This window comes from Anomaloglossus baeobatrachus, chromosome 5, assembly GCF_048569485.1.
Source record: "Anomaloglossus baeobatrachus isolate aAnoBae1 chromosome 5, aAnoBae1.hap1, whole genome shotgun sequence".
Classification (NCBI taxonomy): Eukaryota; Metazoa; Chordata; class Amphibia; order Anura; family Aromobatidae; genus Anomaloglossus; species Anomaloglossus baeobatrachus.
The window spans coordinates 293,782,284-293,809,997 of record NC_134357.1 but is presented as its reverse complement, the minus strand read 5'-3'; the positions used below and the strand labels follow the sequence as shown (position 1 = coordinate 293,809,997).

General features: G+C 46.4%; 2 protein-coding genes across 7 annotated transcripts in view; one reads left to right on the top strand and one right to left on the bottom strand.

Annotated features, from left to right (window-relative positions):
* SPHK1 (sphingosine kinase 1) overlaps nucleotides 1-27,714 on the top strand; it is a 113,095-nt gene that overhangs the window by 71,181 nt on the left and 14,200 nt on the right. For all 5 annotated transcript variants that reach the window (XM_075349576.1, XM_075349574.1, XM_075349577.1 and 2 more), the window contains one exon: nucleotides 5,122-5,268. In XM_075349576.1, coding sequence (XP_075205691.1) covers nucleotides 5,122-5,268 — 147 coding nt within the window. The remainder of the gene's footprint in view (nucleotides 1-5,121; nucleotides 5,269-27,714) is intronic.
* On the bottom strand, nucleotides 9,455-15,678 carry LOC142311295 (uncharacterized). Of its 2 annotated transcripts, XM_075349572.1 has the most exons (3): nucleotides 14,133-15,678; nucleotides 11,679-11,810; nucleotides 9,455-10,782 (listed from the first exon to the last, which is right to left on the bottom strand). In XM_075349572.1, exons 1-3 carry the CDS (start codon nucleotides 14,800-14,802, stop codon nucleotides 10,187-10,189), a joined length of 1,398 nt encoding a protein of 465 aa, XP_075205687.1. In that variant the 5' UTR covers nucleotides 14,803-15,678; the 3' UTR covers nucleotides 9,455-10,186. The 2 variants fall into 2 exon arrangements, with proteins under 2 accessions (XP_075205687.1, XP_075205685.1); XM_075349570.1 differs by having other exon boundaries at nucleotides 11,679-15,678.

Below are 27,714 nucleotides of genomic sequence, written 5' to 3'. Positions count from 1 at the left end.
GGCTGTGTTAATCTGTTGATCATGGCAAGAACCAAGCTGTGTGCAGCTGATAAGGAAAAGTAAACTTTGCAGATCCTCTATCCCTTACTTAACATTTTCACTCCTAAATATTTTTGTGTACCTTAGAAATATCTGTATCCACCAAATACAATTTTGCAGATATTGCATTTTACATGTTTAGCACATGACAAGGTCTAAATGTTATTTAACATGATGTGTGTCATACTTGAACATTAATTTTAGCCATTTTCTATCTAAATATGTATTTTGGAGAGTTGGCCAAACTGGTGGGTTTATATTTGTTAAAATTCGGTCTCTTTGATTCCCATATCCATTGAAGTTAGCCAGTCCCTCCAGAGGACCAAAGGTTGTGCCATTGTGTTTGAGCACTAACACAATAACTGACTATAAGGCTATGTGCCCACGCTGCGGATTTTGCGCGGATTTTGCCGCGGATTTGCTGAAAATCTGCAGCAGCGGCACTTCCAAGCCATTTCAATGGCATTTTGGAAATGCTGTGTCCATGCTGCGGATTTTTCCGCTGCGGATTTGCCGCGGATTTTGATCCGGAAAAATCTGCAGCATGTCAATTATTCTTGCGGATTTTGGTGCGGATTTTGGGTATAGAATGGGGGGAAAAAAAAAAATCCGCGGCAAAATAGCGGTAATCCGCGACAAATCCGCGGCAAAAATAAGGTGCAGATTTGCCGCGAAAGTTGCGGATTTTCATGCAGAAAAATCCGCAGGTACATTCTACCGTGGACACATAGCCTTAGGCTGTGTCCACGGTAGAATGTTGCTGCGGATTTTTCTGCATGAAATCCGCACCTTTTTTTTTTTTTGCCGCGGAATTGCCGCGGATTTTGATGCAGATTTTTTTTTTCCCAATTCTATAGCCAAAATCCGGATCAAAATCCGCAACAATAATTGACATACTGCAGATTTTTCCGGATCAAAATCCGCCGCGGAAAAATCCGCAGCATGGACACAGCATTTCCAAAATGCCATTGAAATGGCTTGGAAGTGCCGCTGCTGCAGATTTTCGGAAAATCCGCGGCTTTTCCGCAAGAAATCCGCGGCAAAATCTGCGCATTTTCCGCAGCTTGGGCACATAGCCTAAAGGTCCTGCACCTCTAGGTGAGCCAGTCACTTCCCAGGGTCTATAGCTTATACACTAATTAACAAAGAACTTCTTTGATCTTCTTGCTATGTCTTCTTACTTCGTACTATTGTATGAAGTTGATTTTGCAGTTACTGCCACTGAGGCTATGTGATCAGACAGATGTAGCACATAGCCACTCTGCACCCACAAATGCCAGGTTCAGAGAAATTCTAATCCCAGCAATCAACGCCCTCAATCCCTAACAGAACTGGAGTGATAGAGCCGGTAGATGTGGTTGCCATTAGCACGATGGCTGGCCTCTATAAAGCTGAGATCACATGTCCAGTAACGGATCAAGCCACTCAACTACAGACTCAACTTTTTTTGTGTAGCTAAAAAAAACTATTGCAGCTGGATCCTTTTTAACACTGAAGACTATGGAAAATATATAAGTTATATAGCCATACATTTTTTTTTCCTTCCATTTCAAACGGATAATTATTGGACATGAGACCTTATCCTAAAATCACAGCCTGAAACCAGATAAAGACCCCCAGGTATGTGTTAAAAGAATATGTATGAGCATATATAAATTATATATTTTATTATATCTTTTCATGGGACAACACTGAAGATATGACACTTTCACAAAGTAGTCAGTGTTCAGCTTGTATAGCAGTGTAAATTTGGTGTCCCCTCTAAATAACTCCACACAGCTATTAATGTCAAAACCGCCGACAACCAAAGGGAGTACAACCCTAAGTGAAAATGGCCAAATTGTGCCCAAAGTATCAATATTTTATGTGGCCACCATTATTTTCAAGCACTGCCTTAACTCGCTTGGGCACAGAGCTCATTAGAGCAGGGTTCCCCAACTCCAGTCCTCAAGGCCCACCAACGGTGCATGTTTTCAGGATTTCCTTAGCATTGCACTGCTGTTGGAACCAGCACCTGGGCAGGTAATTACATTAACACCTGTGCAATACTAAGGAAATCCCAAAATCCTGCACTGTTGGTGGGCCTTGAGGACTGGAGTTGGGGACCTCTGCATTAGAGCGTCACAGGAGCCACTGGAATCCTCTTCCATCCTCCATGACGACATCATGGAGCTGCTGGATGTTGGAGACCTTGCGTTTGAAGATGTCCCACAGATGCTGAATACAGTTTAGGTCTGGAGACATGCTTGACCAGTCCAGCACCTTTTTACCCTCAGTTTCTTTATCTTGTTGGAATGCTGCCCTGTTAACCAGTTTCTTAAGGGAGAGGTTGATGCTCTGTTTCAGTGTGTCACAGTACATGTTGGCATTCATGGTTCCCTCAATGAACTATAGCTCCCCCACGGCCTGCAGCACTCATGCAGCCCCAAACCATGACTCTGCCACCACAATTGCCTGTAAGCAAGACACACTTGTCTTTCTACTGCTCACCTGGCGGCGTATGGTTTGAGCACTGACAGGCTAACCCTCCCCCACCCCTTTTAACCTTTGCAGCAATGCTGGCAGCACTCATATGTCTAGTTTGAAGAGATAACCTTTGGATATGATGCTGAGCACTTGAGCTCAACTTCTTTGGTTGACCATGGTGAGGCCTATTCTGAGTGGCACCTGTCTTGTTAGTCTGCTGTATGGTCTTGGCTATTATGCTGCAGCCCAGTTTCATGGTGTCAGCAATCTTCTTATAGCCTAAGGCCTAGGCCATCTTTTATGTAGAGCAAGCATGCTTTTGTCAGATCCTCAGAGAATTCTTTGCCATGAGGTGCCATGTTGAACTTCCAGTGCCACTATACCACACCTGCTCCCCATTCACACCCGAGACCTTGTTATACTAATGAGTTATGACACCGGGGAGGAAAAATAGCATAATTTGACAATTTTTTTCACTTTTCTTGCCAGAGGTTTTGACATTGATAGCTGTGTGTTATTTAGAGGGTACACCAAATGTATACTGTTATACAAGCTGTACACTGACTATACATTGTATCAAATTTCATATTTTCAGTGTTGTCCCATGAAAATCTTTCCTAAAATACAAACTTTCTTTGTGGGTTTGCTGGAAAAATATCAGCACTCAGCCCTGTATAGATGAAATGAAGCAGTGGTCAAGCATGTGCACTGCCACTCCATAAAAGCTCTTCTACTGATCGGTGCGGTTCCCAGCAATCGGACCCCACTGATCAACAAATTATCGTCTACCTTTGGGATTGGGGATGATTTGCTTTCACCGGGCCACCCCTTTAAGACAGATCTGTCACCAGATTTCATTATACAAACTGCATACACTATTAAATATATCTTAGACCTGATGTGACTGGTGTATTTACGCTATTTAAATGCGGAAAATGTTCAACACAGAGCCAAAGCTGTCAAAATGTAGTGATTTATGCAGAATCCGGATTGTATTTCCTCCTTTCTGTCTATATGTATTTTATCAACTTGACTCTACTATGAACATATGTGTGTGTGTGTGTGTGTGTGTGTATGTATGTATATGTGTGTATGTGTGTATATGTATATATATATATATATATATATATATATATATATATATATATATATATATATATATATATATATATATATATATATATATATATATATATATATATATATATATATATATATATATATATATATATATATATATATATATAATCTATATCACAAATTGTACAAATGCATAATTGGCAGCAAAGATGAGGTGATCAGTTGATGTTTTGGGCAGCACTCTATCTTAATGGGACATTTCAGAGTCTTGTTCTTGAGATCAGTGGGGGTCCCAGGAATGGACAAGGTGGGATTTACCCTTTAATGACTGTACATAAGAAATCTGATACAACTTTCTAATATACAATGTTTCTAAATTACTCATTTTTCAGATTAGTTTACACATTTGTCTACATGCAGAGGCAGAAAAACCTGATGCCCCTTTCACACATTTGGAATTTGATTAGGACTTAGGCACAGATTATCCTAATGAAATCCTAAACGCTCTTTAAATCCGCTAACATTCTGCATTCAGTGCAAGTGATTAATGGAATTTTATACCCCATTCACATTCTCAACAGGAAGAAATCTGTATATCTTGTGGTCTACGCTGTACTAGAAGGATATTCATGTCAAATCTTGTGCAGAAGCTGCACAGAAAGGCCCCTGATTAGCTCTATCGGATCACAATGTCGTGCAGATCCGCTGACACATCTGCTGCACAAGTGGCATAAATCCAAGTGTCAACTGCATATTTTTTGGGGTAGGAGTATACATTTCTTAAGCTGCTTTCACACCTCCAGTTTTTCCTGTGCGGCACAATCCGGCGCTTTGCAGAAAAACCACAACCGTTTTTTTTTTGCCGCCGGTTGCGTTTTTTTGCATAGACTTTTATTAGTGCCGGATTGTGCCGCATGGGCTTGCGTTCGGTCCGTTTTTTGCCGCATGCGGCAGATTTAGCCGATGCGGCGGACGGATGAAACGTTGCCTGGCACGTTTTTTTTGTCCTGCGAAAAAAAAAACGCATTGCGCCGCATCCGGCCGACGCGCCGCGATTTGCAATGCATGCCTATGGACGCCGCATGCGGCGTCCTGCGGCAAACACCACATCCGGCCGCCGAATGCGTTTTTTTCCACTGCGCATGCTCAGTAGCGTGCCGCAAGCGGCAAAAACCGGACAGGCCGCATGTCAAAAACTTATGCAAACAATGCGGTATTGTCACTGCATTCGTTGCATAGGTTTTAGAGCCGGATTGGGCGGCTCTGCTAAAACCAGAGGTGTGAAAGCAGCCTTACAGACCTACTCTTGCACTTAGCTGAGAAGTGGACCCCTTTGTACCCAGTTGAGTGATCCTCTGTTATAGAAATAGCCCCAGATATAAAGCGGTGAGGAATTGAAACATAAAGTATGTTATAATATTCGATCAGAAAACGTGGGGTTTTAAAATCCAAACCGTGCAATCATAGTGTATCTAGAGAGAATAATGCTGTATATCGTACATTAATAACTGATGGTGTCTTTATTTCCAATCACAGATCACCCACCACTATTGCCCTCTCCAGCTCGATTTTTAGTGCTGCTCAATCCCCGTGGAGGAACCGGCAAAGCATTCACTCTCTTTGAGACCCACGTGATGCCCATGTTAACAGAGGCCAATGCCCACTTCACTCTGCTGGTGACAGGTAAGCCTGTGGTTAAATCACTGCATTTTTTTGGACGTTGACCTGGAACAGGGTGAAAGACCTTGAGGTTATTTTGTTACTCCTGTGCTGTGGGGGTAGTGACCCAGTACTGTAGCTTTGTACAGACCATGATGGGAAGGTCATCATGAAAATGACTATTGTTATACTTCCACTTGTTTTCAGTCTGCACCTAAGGGTGCCTTCACACTTTAGCGATGCAGCAGCGATCCGACCAGCGATCTGACCTGGTCAGGATCGCTGCTGCATCGCTACATGGTCGCTGGTGAGCTGTCAAACAGGCAGATCTCACCAGCGACCAGTGACCAGCCCCCAGCCAGCAGCGACGTGCAAGCGACCCTGCGCCTGCACGGAGCCGGCGTCTGGAAGCTGCGGACACTGGTAACTAAGGTAAACATCGGGTATGGTTACCCGATGTTTACATTAGTTACCAGCGCACACTGCTTAGCTTTGCTCTCCTAGCTACAGTACACATCGGGTTAATTAACCCGATGTGTAATGCAGCTACATGTGCAGAGAGCCGCGCACACTGTTTAGAGCTGGCTCCTTGCTCTCCTAGCTACAGTACACATCGGGTTAATTAACCCGATGTGTAATGCAGCTACATGTGCAGAGAGCCGGAGCCGGCAGCACAGGCAGCGTGAGAGCTGCAGAGGCTGGTAACTAAGGTAAATATCGGGTAACCACCTTGGTTACCCGATGTTTATCTTGGATACAGCTTACCGCAGCTGCCAGACGCCGGCTCCTGCTCCCTGCTCGCTTCATTTGTCGCTCTCTCGCTGTCACACACAGCGATCTGTGTGTCACAGCGGGAGAGCGCCTTTGAAAAAAACGAACCAGGGCTGTGTGTAACGAGCAGCGATCTCGCAGCAGGGGCCAGATCGCTGCTCAGTGTCACACACAGCGAGATCGCTAATGAGGTCACTGCTGCGTCACAAAAAGCGTGACTCAGCAGCGATCTCGGCAGCGAGCTCGCTGTGTGTGAAGCACCCCTAAGGCCACGTTAACCCATGCGGCTAGTTTGGGACTTTATCCTTTCAGCATCCTGATGTGTGTAACAGCAGGATCTTTATAATTTTATCAGGAGAAATTGCACAGGAATGACCCATATGAACGAACATTCTGCAATCTTCAAAACAAGCAGCCTTCATGTTTCTAGTCTTGGAGAAATATACCGATTCCCTCATAGATGGTAAAAGTGCCAATGCCTTAACATTCCCCCTTTCACACATCAGCTTAGGCCCCTTTCACACATCAGTATTTTGCATCAGTGTTTCGTCAGTGTTTGGATGCCAAAACCACGAGTGGAATTTACAGAGAAAAACTATATTTGAAAGACTGAAACCTTTTCTGTGTTTTGGAAACACTCCTGGTTTTGGCATCTAAAGACTGACACACTGATGAAACTCTGATAGCTTTCAGTTGATGGCTGTTTCTCTATATTCCTCTCTATACATTCATGCATGCTCAATTTGTCTGAGCGTGCCTATATTCTCAATTGGAAAGGTGCAGAAAGCGGTTGCTAGAAACCTATGTAGCTTATCTCCTGAGAGACCAAAAGGATTGGATGTTGTAATTCAAATTACCGATTTAGTTTTAATTTTTTTTCTATTGGGGGACACTTGAGGTCCCATACATTTTATACAGATGGTGGCTGCCTATTGAAATTGATTGGGTTCTTCTGAGAAAAGATGCTGTTCCCCGTTGACTTTCATTATACTCATTACTCGAGTTGAGCCCATCCAAGCATCTGACCTGCTCATTATGAGTACAGTGCATCTGAGCATGGTAGTGCTGCTCATCACTAATCGTTACGAGTACTGAGCATGGTAGTGCTGCTCTTCACTAATCGTTACGAATACTGAGCACCTGAGCATGGTAGTGCTGCTCATCACTACTGCTTATCCTTCTAGTTCATATTCTCCCTGCCGTTGCGCACTTGCTCTGGAACATGGTTGTACCGATACTCCCCTATTGCTTCTACTGCTATGTTTTTACATTCACTTGTATGCGGAGTGTAGCGTTCCGGAAGCCATCAGGGAGCTACAAGGTTCTGCATCCTCACCAGGATGCAGGGCCTACCCCCTAGGGCCCCGGAAAACCAGTGCCGATCACACACAACACTCCAGGTAATCCCAGTTTTCCCCAAAAATCCGCCATACAATGGTACAGAGCTAGGGTCAGACCAGTGGATGGCTGCCTAGAGGTGGAGCCAGTCCACTAGTTGACCAGGTGGGAGAGGCGGACTAAGGACAGACAGGCAGATAGTCTGAAGAGCCGAGGAGTGAAGGTGGACAGGAGGAGATGCACTGACACAGAGTTGACAGTAGCCTGGTGCCCAGGAGGGTAGTTGCCGGTGGAGTACTCCCGGAACTATGCACCAACAGGGTACTGGACCCTAGGACAGGCAGAAGCTCCAAGCAGGCCTGTTAACACCTGCACAGCGAGGGGACCATCAAGGACCTCGCTGACCCTAAATATCCGAGACTCCGTAGCAAAGAGAGCCGGGGACAGGACCAGAGACTCCAACCCACAGGGTTCACACTACCATCATATGAACAACAGTAGAAAGAAACACCACCGGACGGGGACCCCTAGTTGCTCTATGCCAGGGGGACCCACTAACCAGAGACAGGTGCAGGGGAAGAAGGTACCAGAATACTACACTGGGACAAAGGGGACCTGAAGGTGAAACCAGCCGGCCTCTGGTAACCAGTTACCACCAGAAAGTGAGTAAAGAACCAGTTGTACTGAACCCCTTATGTGGACTACCTTCTTCTGACACCCGTCATTACACCTACCCTCTGGGGCCCGGCCCTCCTTGCGGAGGGTCTACCATCCAGGCTACCATATACACCAGCCCCAGTAGTTGACATTGTGCAGCGGCGGCTCCATCCACATAGCCGCAACACCGCAAGTGGCGTCGCATGTGAACACTAATCTAATCCTTGTAAATGCATCCCCTTTACTAAAAGGGCCCAGGGCACGGAACCGGGCAACGGCCACCAAAGTGACATTCCTCAGTTATACACCGCCCGAGACAGAGTACCTCATATCCCTGGGTGCGACACTGAGCATCTCTAAGTTCCTGAGTAGCAATATCACTACAGTAGTAGTACCCATCCTATCTTACAGATACATCACTCCTTCCTTCTACCTATTATACAACTATCTTACTACATCAGTTACTTTCTCTCCTCCTGCCTATTATACAGCCATGTAACTACAGCAGTGTCCTCACCTCATCTGTTTTACAGTGGTATCACTAGTGTAGTGTCAATCCCCTTTTCTAACGTCACTTCACTACAGCAATTACATCCCCCATACTATCTACTATACAGCCATATTACTACAGCAGTCACCAACTCTTCCTATGTATTATAGAGTACATCTAAACTATATGGAGGAAATTATTGGAATACTTCCACATTAAACCTACCTTCCGTTACTTCCCATATTGAATGCCTATGTATTCAATATGGAGTTGGTTTCCTTTTTTTCAGCTAAACGGCTTCTCTTCTGTGTGAATTTTTGCCCAATCTTCCACGAGTGGAGTTAAGCCAAACACTGATGTTAGATAAGCGGCAGGGTTTGCAACCTGTGTTCTATTTCATCCCAAAGGCGGTCGCGGTGGTTGAGGTTAGTGCTCTGTACAACCAAATTCTTCCACACCAAACTTGCCCAATCATGCCTTTCTGGACCTTGATTTGTGAATTGGGGCACAATCATTCTAGAACAGAAAGGGGCCTTTATCCAAATTGTTCATGCAAAGTTGAAAGCAAACAATTGTCCAGAATGTCTTGCACGCTAATACATTAGTATGTCTCTTAAATGAGTATAGGGGGTCTAGGAAAGGGTGGAATTCAAATTTTTAACTGGCTCCCTCTTTGTGTGCTCCTTTTCATTCCACATCGTTTTCTGCAGGCTTCACTCCGTTACATGCTCGTTCTTCACCCATAAAATAAAGTATCCAGAATTAGTGCCATTTAATGTGGTATATGTTTCCTAGAGTCCTTTGGAACACCACTAATAACACATAGTTATACCTTTTTTATTATTAATTTATCTTACTCAGTGTTATAGTTCCATTAATTCCACGTTGACTGCTGAGACCAGATTACCCTCAACCAAAAACCCTCCCATGTCCGATTAACCACTCTGAGACAAGTTAACCAAAATACAAACTTTATTAGGAGAGCTTTATAAAATTGGTAAACATCTCTCATCTTTTGTTGTGGATGGAGGTCGGTCACAGCACAATTAACCATTATAAATAACCACTTTCAAAACGAAACTTTGTGCCAGGCCGGACTTCCGGCGCACTTTAGCCTTCGTAATTGAACTGTGTTCCTTGAAACCGCTGTGACTGTAAAAGAATAACCAAAAACTAGGGAGGGAGGGTGGGACAGCACCGTCCGGATCTCACAAGGTGAGGAGAGACCGGATCCCGGAAAAGAGGGAATATTTATAGGGGGGAAGAAAGGGATTATGGGAATATTCCCATTGGACAAACCCTTTGGAAGGGGAGGAGGGAGAATCGGACATGAGAGGGGGACTTAACCCCTTACTACCCGGGCACAGCAGTCAGGGTGCATTCAGTAAAACACTGACATGCCCCTGAAGACTGCTGAGACCAGATTACCCTCAACCAAAAACCCTCCCATGTCCGATTAACCACTCTGAGACAAGTTAACCAAAATACAAACTTTATTAGGAGAGCTTTATAAAATTGGTAAACATCTCTCATCTTTTGTTGTGGATGGAGGTCGGTCACAGCACAATTAACCATTATAAATAACCACTTTCAAAACGAAACTTTGTGCCAGGCCGGACTTCCGGCGCACTTTAGCCTTCGTAATTGAACTGTGTTCCTTGAAACCGCCACGGAGGAGCAGAGGCCCTAGACTGTGCTCCGACCCCCACCCATAATGAACAAGGCCTGCTCAATACCGTCTTGCAGGCCTGATAAAAATATGTCCAGGCCAATATTATTCAAATGAACGCCATCGTTCAACATCAGGGAGGAATTGTCCCCTTCCAATTGCCAGTGTCTAACGACGATCCCTGCCTTAAAGCGGACAAAACGTGAAATACGTGAGTTGAGTGTCCGCCTCGAACGCTCCAGAGCTGCAGCTCCTTCGGCCCCTCGCCAGACAGGCCGGGAAATGACCTCGGACCAAACAAGGACAAGTTCAGGAAAAAAGGCATGAAACTTGTCCACGTCAGACCTCATTGTGGTGATAAGCTCCGCCAAACGGCGGGCACCGAGGTCATTTCCCCCGGCGTGAATGACGAGGACCACCGGAGTTAAAGCAGACCTCGCAATTTCCACAACCTCCGGTATAACTTGAGGCCATATGAGACCCCTGACGCCTCTCCAATTGACTTCGAAGCCCCGAAAGCCAAGGGCACGTCCTCCAGGTCGATTCTCAGCCCGCTGTCCTGCCCAGAAAATATAGGAGTGTCCCAATAACCAAATGACCGGTTTGGCAGCTCCTAAAAGAAGAAAACTGTCAGTGACACATGTACAAGAAGGCAAACCTGTGCAAAAGAAAATTGATTAAAGAAGCAGTAATTCTGGTCTAATATATCTCGCAAAACACGCAGAACGCCACCGGCCTATGCGCTGTATGACTTCATTAGGCAATCCCGCCCGGGCGGCCTCAGTCGCCGCCCCAATCCGAAAGGAGTGAGTACCAAATTCGCCGGCGGGCAAACCCAGGAACCGCAAACATTTTCGAAAAACGGCTAAAAATTGGAATCTCGTCGGGGGGAACCATCTTCATGGACCAGGAAGGAAGAATTACCATGGCGCAAAGCGATATAGTTAAGGGTCAATGTAACAGGGCATACCGGACCATGAATAGCAAACAAAGATATCCAGCAGCCATTTCCGGTTTGATCGGTTTTAGATTTCCGAATTCTAATCCGTAAACCCCCATTACACAATGCGATGTCGTCGTGCCGAAGGCCCCCATGAGTGCCTCTGGCAGGAGAAACCAACTCACTAATGCGCAATGCGCCAAAAAAGGCAATAGCAAAAGAGGCGGAAAAGAGGGCAGACTCGAAAGGAGGAGGACAAACAGCGGAGATATGTCCGATGATACGAGAAAGAAGGCTAAAGGAAACCGGCCTTCTACACTCCCTTATGGGCTGCCCCCTACCCCACCCCTTAACTGCTTGCTGAACTATAAAAAACTTAGTAACGTCCGACCAACCTCGGAGTTTGAAATGAAAAGCAAGCCCAGACAATCGGTTCCGCGCTACCGCGCAGGAAGCACCTTTTTTATACAGATGGTATAGATACCGGCAGGTAACGTCCAGTCTAGCCGAATCAGAGGTAGAAACCGGATAATTAGCTGCAAAAATTAGCCATTCATCCCATGCCTTACCGTAAGCCAGCCAAGTCCTCGGGGCCAGTGAAGACGTCACCAAAGGCATCAGCTGCATTCCAGCAGGTCCCATATGCTGGGTGGACACGACATTCCCTCTGGTTGTGCCCGAGGACACAGCTGCCGAAATTTCTGAAATTGAAAACGGGAAAGTGAGTCAGCGATAGCGTTGCACCTGCCAGGAACATGGCGAGCCCTGAACCACATATTGAGCTCGAGGCACTGCAGCACAAAAAATCTAAGTAACTTTAAGACTGGCAAAGAGGATGAAGTCAGATGGTTTATCGCGTGCACAACAGACATATTATCAGTCCAGAATAAAATTCGTTTATTTCTGAAGGCTGGCCCCCAGATCACAACAGCTGTTACTATGGGGAACAATTCAAGGAGGGTCAGGTTGGACACAAAACCTCTGTCGTGCCAAGATTGGGGCCATTGCTCAGCACACCATTGCTCGCCAAAAATAACGCCAAAACCCAACGATCCCGATGCATCGGAAAAAAGTGATATTTCTTCATTGGAAAGAAAGTTATCCTGAAAACAAGTTTGACCATTATACCTGGATAGAAAATCATTCCAGATAAACAAATCAGCTCTCAAGCAGGGGGTAATCCTGATGCGATGATGAGGAAGGCGAATGCCTTTAGTGGCAAGTGATAACCTCCGGGAAAAAACTCGGCCCATTGGCATGACACGACAGGCGAATACAAGAAGGCCCAGCAAAGATTGCATCTGACGAAGGGTCACACTACGAACCGAACAAAAACCCATAATCAGAGAGCGCAGCTTTACTACCTTGTCATCCGGGAGGCGGAATAGCATTGAATTTGAATCTATTTCAATACCGAGGAAGGAAAGAACCTGGGAGGGGCCTACTGTTTTGTCCTTCGACAAAGGAACACCAAATCTGGACATCAAACTGCAAAACGAATCCAATAGAAGCTGGCAATGGGTGGAATCTTGAGGGCCAACAAAAAGAAAGTCATCAAGATAATGAATAATAGATTGGGAACCAGATTCCACCTTCACGGCCCATTCTAAAAAAGAACTGAATAGCTCAAAGTATGAGCAAGAGATTGAGCAACCCATGGGAAGGCATGTATCGTAATAATAAAAACCATCTACGAAACATCCCAACAGATGGTAGCAATCCGGGTGAACCGGGAGAAGGCGGAAAGCCGACTCAATATCTGACTTGGCCATCAAAGCCCCCGGTCCCGCTTGCCTAACTAACGCAACAGCTTTGTCGAAAGAGACATACGTGACTGACGCATCCGAATCGGGTATACCATCATTGACAGACAAACCTTTCGGATGTGAAAGGTGGTGAATTAAACGAAATTTCCCAGGCTCCTTCTTCGGGACGACCCCCAGCGGGGACACCCGTAAGTTGTAAAAAGGGGGTGATGCAAAAGGGCCCTTTAATCTGCCTTTTTCTAACTCACAGTTTATTTTATCAAGTAAAACTGCATGAAGCTCCGTCGCAGACTTTAGGTTACGGGCAAAAAGGGGGTGTCTGTTAAGTTTAAAAGGAATAAAGAAACCAAAAGAGAAGCCGAAGCGCAGCTGCGCCGCCGCATCCTTATTGGGGTACCGGTCGAGCCACGGCCCCATCTCGGCTACGCTCACCGGCGTCCCGAGTCTCAGGTGGGTTTGACGGCTTTGTTGGCAATTTCGCCGAAGGGCGAGGGCATTTTGCCGCTGCGTGGGGGCCTCCGCAAGCAGAACATTCATGTTTATACCTGCAGAGACCAAAGAATCGGCAGTGCCCTTCGTTGAATTGCCAACATGTGCCGGGTCTACGGACGGCCACTGAACTGGAACCGGCGGAGTTGCCAGGGGCCGCGGAATGAAAGGGGGCTTTAGGAGTCATCATGAGGCGCAACCAGGAATCAGTAGCTTTAACCCCCCAACCCAAGTGAGGTTGCAGGGCTAAACGACGCCTGAAATCCTCATCATAACGCCACCACGCAGATCCGCCGTGCGCTTTGTATGCATTATAAATGGAATCAACATATATAAAAAGCTCCGAACAGCGTTCGGGGTGCTTCTGACCCATTACACCTCCCAATACAAAAAAGGCTTGCAGCCAGTTATTGATAGTTTTTGCGACCCTGGGTTTTTTGTCAAAAGGACGTTCGGCGGAACGCCTCTCTTTGTCAACCGTAAATTGGTCAGTGGAAACAAGCGACCAAATGTCTATGTAATCATTAGCCCATATTTTGTTGACCGTCTCTGGGTCAAGGTGAGAGCCCAAAGGGGACATACCACAAAAGAACGTGTCCTTATGTATATCAGCCCGAGGAGGAGGCTGAAATCTCTTCTCGGGCTGATTTCCAAGTAATAGGGGGTTAACCAGTATTTTATTACCCGGGGTATTTAAATGAGCTAACAGCGCTTTTAAAGACATAGCTGTATTATCACCTCCCCAAGCCCCAGAATAGTTGTACTCACCGACCGCTGGAGCATCTGTGGGATTCACCGATACATGTGGAGCCGTTACCAAGTCGGCAGCCTGTGGTTGAACCAAATAGGGTTCGGCATCTCTCCGGCGGCTTGAAGTGCGACGAGAGCGCCTACTGGAAGTAATGGAGTCGCCGGATGACTCAGCCGTGGTTGATGGCGAACGCCATCTTGATGAGCGAGACCTACGGCTTCTCCGCGATGAACGTGACCGCCGCTCAGAATAAGCTGAGCGGCGACTGCGATCCCTACTGTACCGCCTGCGTCTATATGGGCTGCGAGAACGTGAGGAGGAGTCGGAGGCAGCGGAGCGGTTTCCGCGCCCGCGGCGTCGCCTACCGCGGGCCGTGCTTCCAGCACCCGCAGCATCCTGAACAGGGAGAACCCGTGGTAAATTCTGCAGCTCAGGGGGCACAGCCATCGCCGGTTGTACTGCGGCTGGCAATGCCATCGCCGAAGGCGCAGCCGTTTGGAACGGCAGCACCTGCGGAGCCACGGGAGGCAAAGCCATACCCACCTGAGCTGCAAAAGGCAAGGCCATCATTCCAGGGGCAGCAGGAGGCACAGCCGTCACTACGGGCGCCGCAGGAGGCAAAGCCATCACCGCAGCAGCCGCAGGAGGTAAGGCCATCACTGCAGCTGCGGCAGGTGGCAAAGCCATTCCCCCCCCCCCCCCGGGTTCATGGAATGTATTGACATTTGGGAAGGTATGATGTTGGAGGAAGCAGCAGCCCCCACCCTGCACACTTCTGAAGTAGTGCAGTGTGACAGAGAAGGGAACACAGTAGATGGTGGGGGCTGCAGACTATCAGCATGCTCCTCAGCCGACGAGGAGCTGCGGCTCTGATTACCTCCCATCCTATAAGGTGCGGGCGCTATGCAGGGAGGAGGGGTGAGCTGGTGCAGCAGGGCAGTTGTAGCAGGTGGGTTTTGGCGCGCAGGGACGTTATTTATTAAACTAAGCGGCGCCGCTTTGCCTGAGGGTGATGATAGGCTTGCGGCCGCCGCGTTCACTGCTGGGGGCGGGTGTGGGGACGCCACAGGGCGATTCGCGCGCGCCCGCCGTGCACGAGGAACGCGTGCACGCCGGGCGCGCGCGCGCCCCGCGCGCATGCGCAGTGGGGAGCTACATGCAGGGCTGAGACGCTCCGGAGGGCGGATTGTGCGGGCAGGCCGCCCGCCGGCCGGAGCGTGCGGTTGAGCCTCAGGGGGAGGGGAACGCTGCTCACCCAATATAGCAGCAAGCCATGCATCTCCCTCCCTCCTGAGTCTGTCCCTGACAGCCTGATTGAGCAAATCGGTCATCTCTCACCGGGAAGGCTGCTGACAGCACCGTCCGGATCTCACAAGGTGAGGAGAGACCGGATCCCGGAAAAGAGGGAATATTTATAGGGGGGGAAGAAAGGGATTATGGGAATATTCCCATTGGACAAACCCTTTGGAAGGGGAGGAGGGAGAATCGGACATGAGAGGGGGACTTAACCCCTTACTACCCGGGCACAGCAGTCAGGGTGCATTCAGTAAAACACTGACATGCCCCTGAATTATAGATGTGATAATCGCTGTACCCTTTGGGACTCCCAATCAGTATGTCTTTGGAGTATGGGAGGAAAACTGGAGTACCCAGAGGAAACTGACACAAACATGGGGACATTTTTTAAGTACAGGTCATGTACATAGGTGCTATACAAGTATATAATGAAATTACAGCATTTTCAAAGATGTAGAATATATCTGCACGGAATACAAATCACACTGATGGCTCATCTTTCTGCCACACACTGAATACAAGAGTATAATACTCCCAACATAATTACAGATTATTTAACAAATACAGCGTTACACTGATACAGCGCCAGGGCCAACTGCAGTACACGGATACAGTGCCATGACCAACAGCAGTACACGGATATAGCACCAGGGCCAACAGCAGTATATGGGTATCGCGTCAAGCAGTGCAAAACAATCAGTTGCAGTGTCCAATCAGTCCATGCGGTCTAGTTTTGTATTCTATGAACTTATAACTCTCAGTAAATCCTTTAAATATTACAAGGTGGCACTGCTAATTGTTGTTACCAGTCATCATCATCATCAGGATAACCTAAGGTAGAGGGCACTACCTGTAAAGGTATCTACCTGTAACATATCAACAATGCATAATATCTAGAGAAAAGGAAATATGCCAAAACCAAACGGATCCCCTTAAAAAAAAAAATACATTCTAGTATACCAAAATAAGCCAAACAAGGTTTTAAAAAGCCATAGGGCTGGTATTCACCAGTCAAAGAGTATTCATAATAAAGCACTCAATATTCAAATACTGTTACGTCACCGCCGGAGTCTGCTCCAGTGACTTCTGCTCCGATCGCCAGGCGACGCCGTGTTCCTGCCGTGGATGGTGCTGGTGATGGGAGAGAAGTCGATGCCAGCGGCACCAGTGGGCGCAGGCTCCGATCATCCACTGGGCTGGGTTAGCTTGGGATCTGCAGTACCGCTGGCTGACTGTGGGTGTCATGTGTCTTCCAGCTGAAGTTGCCAGCGTTCAGCTACAGCCAATGGGAAGACACCACACCCTTCTTATTTCCCCTCCTGTCACATGACCACTGCCAGATATAGTTCTGATTTTCCTGGCTCCTGTTACGTCCTATTCTGTTGGTGATTCCTGTGTGTTGACTTCTGCGAGTTTTTGACTACCCTTCTGCCTACTGTTTTTGTACCTTGCTGCCCGACCCGGATCTGACCTCTGCTACGTTTGCTGACTACGTCACTGCCTGCCGATTCTGTCCCTGTTCCGCAATTCCTGGTTTGACCCTGCCTGACTACTACTCTCATCGGACTGCAGCCTTCCACAGGTAGTGATCTCCAGTTCCCTGTGTAATTCCAAATCCCTGTATAGGGGTTAAAGGGTTTCAGGGTTCTGGGGTCCTGCTTGGTGAGTGGCTTCCCTCTAGCCTCCCCTTTACAGCCCATCTGAGTCTGTGGATCCAGGCAGGCGTTACAAATACACATTTATGGGAAATCTTTGGAGTGCAATAGAACCCTATGAGTACTCGTTAGTTTTTTTGAGAGTGGCCAAAATTTCGACTTGTAAAAACTGTTAGTCATAATATCTGGTATTTGGAAAGCCTAGTGTACACAGTAACTGGAAGTAGAATATCATGTGAACAATCGACGTATGCACATGCACTAAAGGCCACATCTCACTAAGCGACATCGCTGCTGAGTCACGGTTTTTGTAACGCAACAGTGGTCTTGCTAGCGATGTCGCAGTGTGTGGCATTCAGCAACGACCTGGCCCCTGCTGTGAGGTCGACGGTCGTTGCTGAATGTCCTGGACCTTTTTTTGGTTGTTGCTCTCTTGCTGTGAAGCACACATCGCTGTGTTTGACAGCGAGAGAGCAACGATCTGAATGTGCAGGGAGCCGGCTTCTGCGGACGCTGGTAACCAAGGTACACATCGGGTAACCAAGCAAAGTGCTTTGCTTGGTTACCCGATATTTACATTGGTTACCAGCGTCCGCAGCTTCTAGAAGCCGGCTCCCTGCACATGTAGCCAAGGTACACATCGGGTAACTATAAGTAAAGCGCTTTGCTTAGTAACCTGATGTGTACTATGGTTACCAAGCACAGCGTCGTTACACGGGTCGCTGGTGGCTGATCTCTGATCGCTGTGGAGAGCTGCCTGATTGACAGCTCACCAGCGACCATATAACAACGTTCCAGCGATCCCTGCCAGGTCAGATCGCTGGTGGGATCGCTGGAGCGTCCCTAAGTGTGACGGTACCTTTAGAGTTCAGGAATACATGGTGTGTGCCATAACTGGAAGTAAAACATAAGGTCAATTGTGTCATCCCAGTGGTCATGGGAGCCACAGTGGCATTGTTCTCCTCACCAGGGGGGCAATGCTATGCCTGGAAGCAGCAGGGAGGTCTCCATGTCAGGTACAATCACACACAACACTTCCTAACTCAGGCCAGAATGGGGAGCTCAAGTCCTGATTGGAACGAGCTTTCCTGTGCAGTCTGGGCTGGGATACCGGCCTGTGTTGTCCAGTTACTGTCGGCGTCCTCAGTCCTACACCCCAGCGTACACCACCATAGACTACTACCCCCATCATCTTCCCTGGGGCCTAGCTCTACCTGTGGGGAGCTGAACCATCCAAGCTGCGACACCATCCGCCACAGAGGACAACACGCGCAGCGGCAGCTAATCCCTTGCCGCATGAGACAACTACTCCCAATATCCTCAACCCCTTCATCCTCATCATCCCGCCATCCTTCTCCACATTCCCCTTTTGTGGACACCTCGGGGTCACGAAACCGGGCAGGGCCACCCGTGACACCCTCACCGTCCCGGTGACGAGTATTCCCCCAGACCCCGTGGAGTGCTCCACAAGTGACATAAGCGCATGCGCTAAGGGGTAAGATGTGTAAATAGAAAGAATCATGGCTCGTGTGTGAAGCAATACATCAGATTATGAAGATTTCTATAGTAAACTCTAGGCATGCGCAGGGTATACCAAACCACACATTCGTTAGTTCCCCACGGGAACAAAAATACAAACCATGTCATGAAGATGTTGAAAATCCGAACGTAGTACGTTTATATAGTACCTGTAGGTGTAAGGGAACAAACAGGTAAATTACGTAATATATCAAAGCGTGCATACGTGGGCTATGATAGCAACAAAAACCAAACAGATGAAAAGATGATCATAATGGTGAAGGCTGTAGTTCCTCCCCTGGAGTATATAAAACAGACATATAGACAAAGTCGCACATGCTTTGTTTAACATGAAAAACGGACAACCACCATTTATAGAAATATATACGTGTCAGAAAGGGCTGCGTTGTTAATATAGTATAATTTACATACAGTTGGGTCCAGAAATATTTGGACAGTGACACCATTTTCGCGAGTTGGGCTCTGCATGCCACCACATTGGATTTGAAATGAAACCTCTACAACAGAATTCAAGTGCAGATTGTAACGTTTAATTTGAAGGTTTGAACAAAAATATCTGATAGAAATTGTAGGAATTGTACACATTTCTTTACAAACACTCCACATTTTAGGAGGTCAAAAGTAATTGGACAAATAAACCAAACCCAAACAAAATATTTTTATTTTCAATATTTTGTTGCGAATCCTTTGGAGGCAATCACTGCCTTAAGTCTGGAACCCATGGACATCACCAAACGCTGGGTTTCCTCCTTCTTAATGCTTTGCCAGGCCTTTACAGCCGCAGCCTTCAGGTCTTGCTTGTTTGTGGGTCTTTCCGTCTTAAGTCTGGATTTGAGCAAGTGAAATGCATGCTCAATTGGGTTAAGATCTGGTGATTGACTTGGCCATTGCAGAATGTTCCACTTTTTTGCACTCATGAACTCCTGGGTAGCTTTGGCTGTATGCTTGGGGTCATTGTCCATCTGTACTATGAAGCGCCGTCCGATCAACTTTGCGGCATTTGGCTGAATCTGGGCTGAAAGTATATCCCGGCACACTTCAGAATTCATCCGGCTACTCTTGTCTGCTGTTATGTCATCAATAAACACAAGTGACCCAGTGCCATTGAAAGCCATGCATGCCCATGCCATCACGTTGCCTCCACCATGTTTTACAGAGGATGTGGTGTGCCTTGGATCATGTGCCGTTTCCTTTCTTCTCCAAAATTTTTTCTTCCCATCATTCTGGTACAGGTTGATCTTGGTCTCATCTGTCCATAGAATACTTTTCCAGAACTGAGCTGGCTTCATGAGGTGTTTTTCAGCAAATTTAACTCTGGCCTGTCTATTTTTGGAATTGATGAATGGTTTGCATCTAGATGTGAACCCTTTGTATTTACTTTCATGGAGTCTTCTCTTTACTGTTGACTTAGAGACAGATACACCTACTTCACTGAGAGTGTTCTGGACTTCAGTTGATGTTGTGAACGGGTTCTTCTTCACCAAAGAAAGTATGCGGCGATCATCCACCACTGTTGTCATCCGTGGACGCCCAGGCCTTTTTGAGTTCCCAAGCTCACCAGTCAATTCCTTTTTTCTCAGAATGTACCCGACTGTTGATTTTGCTACTCCAAGCATGTCTGCTATCTCTCTGATGGATTTTTTCTTTTTTTTCAGCCTCAGGATGTTCTGCTTCACCTCAATTGAGAGTTCCTTAGACCGCATGTTGTCTGGTCACAGCAACAGCTTCCAAATGCAAAACCACACACCTGTAATCAACCCCAGACCTTTTAACTACTTCATTGATTACAGGTTAATGAGGGAGACGCCTTCAGAGTTAATTGCAGCCCTTAGAGTCCCTTGTCCAATTACTTTTGGTCCCTTGAAAAAGAGGAGGCTATGCATTACAGAGCTATGATTCCTAAACCCTTTCTCCGATTTGGATGTGAAAACTTTCATATTGCAGCTGGGAGTGTGCACTTTCAGCCCATATTATATATATATATATATAATTGTATTTCTGAACATGTTTTTGTAAACAGCTAAAATAACAACTTGTGTCACTGTCCAAATATTTCTGGACCTAACTGTACGGACGTTTACAAACTAGAAATTATACGGAAGGGGCATAGCATGTGTTTAGTTTATAATGGAGAGACAGACTAATATACATATGTTGAAAAAAGGCTGCAAAATAAGGCTAACACAATTTCCCTATAGAAAAATAGAAGAGTATATATGCAAAAATAGAAAATAGTCATCGTTATCAACCATGATGACTTTTCACATCCACAACTTGTGTCTTCAAAATTCTCTTTTCCGGCCTTTTGCAGTACATCTAGACGTAAAGTGCATGAAGTCACAACTGGTGAATCTGCCGCCAACTTCTAGAGAGCAAAAAACACTCAGTGGAGATCAACAGGAAAAAAAAAAGCAAACACACACAAAGTAGACTTCAAAAGAGACCAAAATGTAACTTACTTTGGCTCAAATCATATACATGTGATAAGCACTGAAAACTAGACCAAAAATTTGCAAATGCAATGAAGAATCGGGCATATCAGCTCTTGTTTGGTGATTAGAACTGATATTTCTATTTGGCCTCCAACACACATCCGTGCCGCCGGTATGTGTTTGGTACTTTTTTGCACGTACCAGCGGCACGTGCACCAATGTTGCCCTATGGTAACAGGCACACATACGTAAAACCACACGGAACGTGTGTCCGTGTGGTTTGTAAGTGTACGTTTTTTTTTTTTTTTGCACGAATGACATGTCCGCGTTTCTCCGGCATCATGCAGACACTGACCCGCTAAAGTCAATGGGTCTGTGTCTGCACGTAAGTGACACGGACCATGTACGTGTGTTTTCCGTATGGTCCGTGTGCGTTTCTTTTATTTATTTTTTAATGGTGAAACGTCTCAAGACACGCGGACTCCATACGGACTGCACACGGACATGACATGTACGTATCTCACGCATACACGTACATTCAACACGCACGCACGGCAAGCATACGCCATCACACGGATGTCGTACGTACCGGAGAAACGGACATCAAAAACAGAACACGCACCCGAAAAACGGAACGTAAGACACTTACGTTTTTAATCCTGAAGTGTGACAGAGGCCTTAGCTGTAGGCCCCAGAAATATTTACACGGTGCTCTACGGTTGTCTTTATGTAGCAGAAAAGAATTGCTCCAAAGAGCATTGCAGTACATAACCTAAAACTAAGAAGCAGATGAACTAATAACATTTTGTCTAGAACAGATAAGTGATATAATTAAAAACTACAAGTAAATACAGTACAAGTAAAACTTTAGGGTAAGTTCACACACTGCTTTTTACATGGCGTTTTTGAGCGGTTTTCGGGTGCGTTTTTGCCCTGAAAACTGCATGACTTAGCTTCCCCAGCAAAGTCTGAGTTTTCATTTTTGCTGTCTGCACACAGCGTTTTTTTTTTTCAGCTGCGTTTTTGTGGTGACCACAAAAACGCAGCATGTTAATTATTCCCGCGTTTTTCACCGCGTTTTTCATCCATTGAGTGCAATCGGATGTTGAAAGATGCAATGAGAAACGCAAATTGTTGTTATAGCTGCGTTTTGGTGCGTTTTGTTGCGTTTCTAAGACCAAAAATGCAGCTATAAATGCAGGAGGTGGGTAGTAAAGTGACATGTACAGGAAGAGGATTCCTTCTGTCAGTAAACACAGAAGCGTGAATCCTCCCGGTACAGTCACCGCCGCTTCCACTTCCAGTCCTGTGCATGTCAGCTCCCGTGCGGCGCCATGTCTGGGCGGGAGGTGGAAGCAGCTGCGAAAACAAAAGTGAACAGTAGAAAAAAAAATGTCATACTCTCGTGTCTGCAGACTCCCGGTGCCATGTCCGCTCCCAGCTCCTCTTCCCGGTACCGCCGCTCCGGCTGTGTGCAGTCTCCCCGGGTACGTATGCCTGCAGGACCTGGCGATGGATCACCTGATGCAGTCACCTGACGCGTCAGCCTCTGGGTGATGCCGGCGCCCGGCCGGTTTAACCTATCAGCGGATGCAGTCAGGAGACTTCATCACTGATTACCGGCAGCTCCTGCAGCAATCATCGGACGGGATCAGACTCCTCCGCTCCAGGAGCTGCCAGTAATCAGCACATAAATGAGTATTTATTTAATTTGCACTGATGCATCATCTGATTGTATAAACGGCTTTTATACAATTAGCTGATGTCATGTGATTTACATCCTGGAACCTGACACATCATCTGATTGCTTTGCCTTCCAGCAAACTGAATCAGATGATATTGGATCCGGATTGGACGGCGCGGGACCCTTGACCCAGGATTACTTTGGAGGGGGGTTCTTTATTTCAATAAAGATGGAGTCACTAATTGTGTTGTGTTTGATTTCTAATAAAAAAAAACACAGAAAAATATTTTTATCTTTACTAGAAATTCATGGTGGCCATGTCTAATATTGGCGTGACACAATGAATTTCGGGCTTAGGGCCAGCTGATAATATAAAGCTAGCCCTAACCCCATTATTACCCAGCGAGCCACCGTCACCAGGGCAGCTGGAAGAGTTGCATACAGCGCCAGAAGATGGCGCTTCTATGAAAGCGCCATTTTCTGGGGTGGCTGCGGACTGCAATTCGCAGCGGGGGTGCCCAGAAAGCATGGGCACCCTGCACTGTGGATTCCAATCCCCAGCTGCCTAGTTGTACCCGGCTGGACACAAAAATTAGGCGAAGCTCATGTCATATTTTTTTTTTTTTTAATTATTTCATGAAATTAAAAAAAAAAAAAAAAAAAAAGGGCTTCCCTATATTTTTGGTTCCCAGCCGGGTACAAATAGTCAGCTGGGGGTTGGGGGCAGCCCGTACCTGCCTGCTGTACGCGGCTAGCATACAAAAATATGGCAAAGCCCATGTCATTTTTTTTTTTTTTTTTTTTGTTTGGGGGGGCAAAGAAATCCTGCATACAGTCCTGGAAGGAGGATGCTGAGCCTTGTAGTTCGACAGCTGCTGTCTGCTCTCCTGCATACACTATTGGATGGAGGATGCTGAGCCTTGTAGTTCTGCAGCTGCTGTCTGCTCTCCTGCATCCACTAGTGGATGGAGTATGCTGAGCCTTGTAGGTCTGCTCCCCCTGACTCTCCAGCATACAGTCCTGGATGGAGCATGCTGAGCCTTGTTGTTCTGCAGCTGTCTGCTCTCCTGCATCCACTAGTGGAGAATGAACAACAATCTTAATGGCAATGTTCACTGAGAAAAAACGCAGAAAAACGCAGTGAGAAAAAACGCAGCCAAAAACGCGGTAAAAACGCATGCAGTTTTTTCATGCGTTTTTAAAGACGCTGCGTTTCTGTGCGTTTTTAGCCCTAAAAAACGCACAAACGCAGCATAAAAAAAACGCAGTGTGTGCACTTAGCCTAAAGGGGTATTCTCAAATTTGATCCTGAGATCATGTACACTGCTGCTCCATACACACTTGGTGGGACTAAGGCTATGTGCCCACACTGCGTTTTTTGACGCTGCGTTTTTGTGCGTTTTTGGCCGCTAAAAACGCACCTGCGTCGAAAAACGCGGCAAACGCACGCGTTTTGCCGCGATTTGGTGCGTTTTTTGCTGCGTTTTTGCTCACTGCGTCCTTATGCGACTTTTATTAGTGAACAAAAAAAAAAGGTCTGATGTCATTTCCTTCTTCAATGTGTTCTTCATTCTCCACTAGTGTATGCAGAAGAGCAGACAGCTGCAGAACTACAAGGCTCAGCATGCTCCATCCAGGACTGTATGCTTGAGGGAGAGTCAGGGGGAGCAGACCTACAAGGCTCAGCATCCTCCATCCAATAGTGTATGCAGGAGAGCAGACAGCAGCTGTCGAACTACAAGGCTCAGCATCCTCCTTCCAGGACTGTATGCAGGATTTCTTTGCCCCCCCAAACAAAAAAAATGACGTGGGCTTCGCCATATTTTTGTATGCTAGCCGGGTACAGCAGGCAGGTACGGGCTGCCCCCAACCCCCAGCTGCCTATTTGTACCCGGCTGGGAACCAAAAATATAGGGAAGCCCTTTTTTTTTAAATTATTTCATGAATTTCATGAAATAATTTTAAAAAAAAATGACGTGAGCTTCGCCCAATTTTTGAGTCCAGCCGGGTACAACTAGGCAGCTGGGGATTGGAATCCACAGTGCAGGGTGCCCATGCTTTCTGGGCACCCCCGCTGTGAATTGCAGTCCCGCAGCCACCCCAGAAAATGGCGCTTTCATAGAAGCGCCATCTTCTGGCGCTGTATCCAACTCTTCCAGCTGCCCTGAAGCCGGGTGGCTAAGCTGGGTAATAATGGAGTTAGGGCTAGCTGTATAGCTGGCCCTAAGCCCGAAATTCATGGTGTCACGCCAATATTAGACATGGCCACCATGAATTTCTAGTAAAGATAAAAAAAAAACACAACACACAGAAAAATATTTTTATTAGAAATAAAACACAACACAATTAGTGACTCCATCTTTATTGAAATAAACCCCCCTCCGCAGTAATCCTGGGTTAGGGTCCCGCGCCGTCCAATCCGGATCCAATATCATCTGATCGGTTTGCTGGAAGGCAGAGCGATCAGATGATGTGTCAGGTTCTAGGGGCTGAAGCACATCACACATCAGCTGATTGTATAAAAGCCAATTATACAATCAGCTGATGCATCGGTGCAAAAAAAAAATAAAAAAAATAATACTCACTTATGTGCTGATTACCGGCAGCTCCTTGAGCAATGGGGCGGGAGTCTGATCCCGTCCGATCGCTGCAGCAGCTGCCGGTAATCAGGGATGAAGTCTCCTGACGAATCCGCTGATACCGGCTGGGCGCCGGCGTCAGCCCGAGACTTACGATCACCTGATGCGTCAGGTGACTGCATCAGGTGATCCATCGCCAGGTCCTGCATCCTGCAGGCATACGTACCCGGGGAGACTGCACACACCCGGAGTGGCGGGACCGGGAGGAGGATCTGGGAGCGGGCATGGCACCGGGAGGCTGCAGACAGGTGAGTATGACTTTTTTTTTTTTTCTTTCTACTGTTAACTTTTGTTTTCGCAGCCGCTTCCATCTCCCGCCTGTACACGGCAGCATACATGCACAGGACGGGAGGTGGACGCAGCGGTGACGGTACCGGGAGGATTCGCGCTTCTGTATTTACTGACAGAAGGAATCCTCTTCCTGTACACGTCACTTTGCTACCCACCTCCTGCGTTTATAGCTGCGTTTTTGGTCTTAGAAACGCACCAAAACGCAGCTATTTGCGTTTCTCATTGCGTCTTTCAACATCCCATTGCACTCAATGGATGAAAAGCGCAGTGAAAAACGCGGGAATAAATGACATGCTGCGTTTTTGTGGTCACCACAAAAACGCAGCTGAAAAAAAACGCTGTGTGGGGACAGCAAAAATGAAAACTCATAGACTTTGCTGGGGAAGCAAAGTCATGCAGTTTTGAGCCCAAAAACGCACCCGAAAAACGCGCAAAAACGCCGAGAAAAACGCACTGTGTGCACATAGCCTAAGGTTGCCCTCTGAGCTAGTCTTCAGCACTTCTATAAGAATGAAAAAATCATCAGATCTCATGGTCGACCATTTCTCAAGATTGATGGGGTTCCAGCGGTCCTATTGCATAGATAGGGGATAACGTCCAAACGTTATAAGGTTCCACAAAATTACTCAACTCAGACTCTCATTACACCTAAACTCTAGATTTTGTTAATTGCCTGTTGTGATAATGGGGTGTCTGTATCCTCACAATTCTGTAGCTATTGGAAACCGATCAGAAGTCTGTTCTAATGTACCTATCCTATCCTCTAATGCCAATTTTAGATTTGGGTACTGCAGCCTGGAGAGTCATACCCAAGAACTGCCCTCCTTACTTCTCCTGTAACTGTGGTCTAGATCACCTTCATGGCAGGTTCTCCGATGATTAATATGGTCATGGACTTAAAGTGATGACATTGCAGGAAGTTTGATAAATGTGTAACCAGTGATGAGGCAAATTGTCGTAATTGTTGTGTTTGACTTAGTTAAGGCCAAAAGTCTTTTCACCCTTGAAATTGTGCCAGGAAATGAGGTACGGTATTTCTCCCAGAAAATTATTGCTATTACACATGTTTTGTTATACACGTGTTTTTTATTTTTTAATTTTTTGTATGCATTTGAACACCACAAAATAATAAAAAAAAAGGCAAATTAAACATAATTTCACACAAAACGCCCAAAATAGTACAAAATTGTTGGCACCCTCAACTTTAATATTTGGTTGCACATCCTTTGGAATAAATAAATGCAATCGCTTCCTATGACCATCAACAATCTTCTTACACCTCTCAACGGGAATTTTGGACCACTCTTCTGCTTCAGGTCTCATATTTAAAGATGTCTTCTCCCAACAGCAATTTTAAGATCTCTCCACAGGTATCAATGGGATTTAGATCTGGTCTCATTTCTGGCCACCTCAAAACTGTCCAGTGCTTCTTGAAGTATGTTTGGGGTCATTCTCCTACTGCAAGACTTATAACCTAAGGCTGGAGTCACACTTGCGATTAACTCGAAAAATCTCGCATTGCACTAGGACAAATGTTAATCAATGAGGCATCTCAGATCTATTTTTTTTTTTTTCTCAGTCCAAATCGGGCTGGGAAAAAAATCACAGCATGCTGTGTTTTGGTGAGTTTCTTGCACAAGTCTCTTCAATGTAAGTCTATGGGTGCGTGAAAAAAACTGATGTCACACTGATGGCACACGGACCATCCTAGTGACATCCGGTTTTCTCAATAGATTTCTATCATGTAGCAGAGAACAATGTAAATGCTCCTGTACATAACAGTACATGAGTAGCAGCTGATGAGGAAAAAAAACTGATTGCACACTGACAGCACACTGATGAAATGTGAGAACAAATCGTCCTACTTTCTGGAATGAGAATCGGACCTATTTTACACTCGAAGTGTGATTCCAGCCTTAGGCGCAAATCCAGCTTTCTGACAAGGGCACTACATTGCGACATAAAATCTTTGATAATCTTCTGATTTCTTGATGCCTTGCACAGTCTAGGTACTCCGTGCCAGAGGCAGCAAAATGACCCTAAACGTCATTGAGCCTTCACCA